The 3,120-nt window shown below is 50.5% G+C and overlaps 1 protein-coding gene across 1 annotated transcript; it reads right to left on the bottom strand.

Moving 5' to 3' along the window:
• Window positions 1-701: 701 nt before the first annotated feature.
• On the bottom strand, window positions 702-2,795 carry LOC109815204 (uncharacterized). The gene has a single exon (XM_083069711.1). It carries the CDS (start codon window positions 2,793-2,795, stop codon window positions 702-704), a length of 2,094 nt encoding a protein of 697 aa, XP_082925837.1.
• Window positions 2,796-3,120: the final 325 nt, after the last annotated feature.

Below are 3,120 nucleotides of genomic sequence, written 5' to 3'. Positions count from 1 at the left end.
CACGAGTTCTATACTCGCCCAATCGGAATCCAACCGGTCAATCACGAGTTCTTCGAGTTGCTTATACTCGCCCCGCCGGAATTCATCCGATCAATCACGAGTTCTATACTCGCCCAGTCGGAATCCAACCGGTCAATCACGAGTTCTTCGAGTTGCTTATACTCGCCCCGCCGGATTTCATCCGATCAATCACGAGTTCTATACTCGCCCAGTCGGAATCCAACCGGTCAATCACGAGTTCTTCGAGTTGCTTATACTCGCCCCGCCGGAATTCATCCGATCAATCACGAGTTCTATACTCGCCCAGTCGGAATCCAACCGGTCAATCACGAGTTCTTCGAGTTGCTTATACTCGCCCCGCCGGATTTCATCCGATCAATCACGAGTTCTATACTCGCCCAGTCGGAATCCAACCGGTCAATCACGAGTTCTTCGAGTTGCTTATACTCGCCCCGCCGGAATTCATCCGATCAATCACGAGTTCTATACTCGCCCAGTCGGAATCCAACCGGTCAATCACGAGTTCTTCGATGCCTCAAAAATGACACATGTTATAAGTCGTGAAAACAAAATAATTGAAATGACATTCATTAGGAATTGAATGGGTGGTGCCTCATTAAAAACCTTCTCAGCAAAAACCCCTCTCATTTTTACGGGGACAAAATACTGAGTTAGGAAAAGAGTGCACCTAGTACAAATGTTTATGGGACTAAGCCTTCCTCGTCTTCCTTACTTAGAGATACACCAATCTTGACGGCTTTCCCCTCGGCCAGGGTAACCTCCTTTATGTCCTCCGCTGGGGCTGGTCGGGTATCAAAGTGACTCACTCTCGGATCCAACTCAATTGACTGAACACCCTGATCAACCTGCGTCACATATAGGTGTCGCCTCGCCCTCAAACTGTCTTCGTAACATTTTCTCGCCACCTCTTGATCGACACAGACGACGCCCACCTTTCCGTTGGGCAAAGGATATTTCAGCTTTAAATGGGGCGTGGAGACGACCGCTCCCAACTTGTTTAGTGTCGGCCGACCGACTAGTATGCTGTAGGATGATTGAGCGTTCACTACCAGGTATCGGATAGTGACAGTCTTCATGTTGTCCCCCTGGCCGAACGTTGTCTCCAAGTCGGCGTATCCCCTGGCTATTACCTGATCACCTGCAAAACCGACCAACGTACCTGCATACGGCATGAGGCGATCAGTTGGAATCTTCATGCCGACGAAAGCTTCCCAAAACATTATATCCGCCGAACTGCCTTGGTCCACTAATACTCGTTTTACATTATACCCAATGACGATTACTGAGACGACTATGGGGTCGTCCTCGTGGGGAGATACCCCATCGAAGTCGGCGTCTGAGAACGTGATGGGTGGCCGAGAGGGCTTCACCCAATCCGAGACCGATAAAACTGACCGAGAGTATCTCTTCCGAGCTGCTGAAGTCGGTCCTCCTCCCGCAAATCCCCCTGCAATGGTGTTGAAGTCTCCATGGACAGCCCGCTGGTGAGCTTCCGTAGTTTTTTGCGGGGAATCTCTCGGTGGAGATCTCCCTTCACGCCTTCCTCTCCCGGTGTCTTCTCCTCCCGGCCTGCGTCGTCTGTCGGACGAGCCCTCATCCTGCTTTCCGGCAATAAACTTCTTCAAACGGCCCTCCTTGATAAGGCGTTCAATCTGCCTACCCAAAACAAAACAACTCTCGGTCGCGTGTCCGTGGGTTCGATGAAACTCGCACCACTCGGATTTGAGAGGTCCCAGCTGTCTGTCAGTCGGCGCGGGAAACTCGAAAAGTGATGCGCTGCTCACATCATGCAATACGTGACATCTGGGGACATTAAGTGCAGTAAATTTTTCTTCCTCACTATTACGTGTCAATTCGGCCCCTGACCTGGAGACATAATCAGCCTTCCTGTAGTTACCCTCTTTAGTATTGTAACGATCATGTCGCTTATTCCAATCCGACCGTGGCCGGAGATGCTTGTTACCTTCCTTGTTGTTATTTCCGCCCTCTCGGTTTTCTGCTGCTCTCTTGCTGATCTGCCCCTCCTCCGTCTTAATGTGACTCAGCGCAAAGGCTCGCACTTCCGACATTGTCTGACAACTTGCTCTTTCCAGCGCAATGTCGAAGGCTCCCGACCTCAATCCCTTTTGGAACGCGATAACAGCCATCTTCTCATCTAGAGACGCTATCCTCAAAGCAACCTCGTTGAATCTTTGCAGGAAGTCCTTCAACGACTCTTCCTGCTGCTGCTTGAGATCAAACAGGTCCGACGTGATCGGCGGCTTCTTTTTATTGGCGGCGAACTGTGCCATGAACAGCCTGCTGAACACGTCGAAATCAGTGATTGACCGATCAGGTAAGCCGCTAAACCAATCAAGTGCAGCCTTTTTGAGGGTGCCCATGAATAGCTTACAGCGGACCTCCATGCCTCCACCACATATCAGCATTTGAGCCCGGAAATCTGTCAAGTGCTGGCTGGGATCCTGCGTTCCATCAAAAGCTTCGACCTGAGGAATCCGATGATCCCTGGGGATGATCTCAGCCTCTATGGCTTCCGAAAATGGTCGAAAGTCTCTAGGGACCTCCAGCATAACATCCTCCTCCACAGTCCTGGTACTAGCCGCTATTCTGGCCTGCATCTCATCCGCCCTCCTCCTAATCTCCTCATTCTCGCGTTGAATAGCTTCTTCTCTCTCCCTGGAACGCGCATTTTCCTCTCGTAGGCCATTGATCATGACCATCATCTCTTCCATGGTAGGGGGTTGTGAATTGTTGTTGTTGCCGCCTCTCGCCATGATAGGGCGTAGGTTTTTGTGTTTCTTGGGGCGTAAGGAAAAGTTTCACCGTAGCCCCACGGTGGGCGCCAAAATGTTCCGGCCACGGGACGAACTAGGGTTTCCTCTAGGTCAAGCCGCGAAGCCAGAGCATTCAAAAGTGTAATCTGCCTTCTCAACTCTAGGGTTTTGGGTTTTATGGTATGTCGTTCATGGGCCACTTGGGCCCCGAGGATCAAGAGATTTCCTTAACCGTTAATATTTGGAGAATATCTTGTCATTAAAGATGGGATCTTATCCCTGATATCGGAACAGTATCTATGTGGGAGAGTTAGACCGGATTTTG

This window comes from Cajanus cajan, chromosome 2 (assembly GCF_000230855.2).
Source record: "Cajanus cajan strain Asha chromosome 2, NIPB_CcT2T_4, whole genome shotgun sequence".
Lineage (NCBI taxonomy): Eukaryota > Viridiplantae > Streptophyta > Magnoliopsida > Fabales > Fabaceae > Cajanus > Cajanus cajan.
The sequence above is the reverse complement of the archived record's forward strand: the minus strand, read 5'-3'. Positions and strand labels throughout refer to the sequence as shown.

Bases quoted from the DNA above. Each gene is read 5' to 3' on its own strand.
- LOC109815204 (XM_083069711.1), bottom strand. From the start codon at position 2,795: ATGGCGAGAGGCGGCAACAACAACAATTCACAACCCCCTACCATGGAA.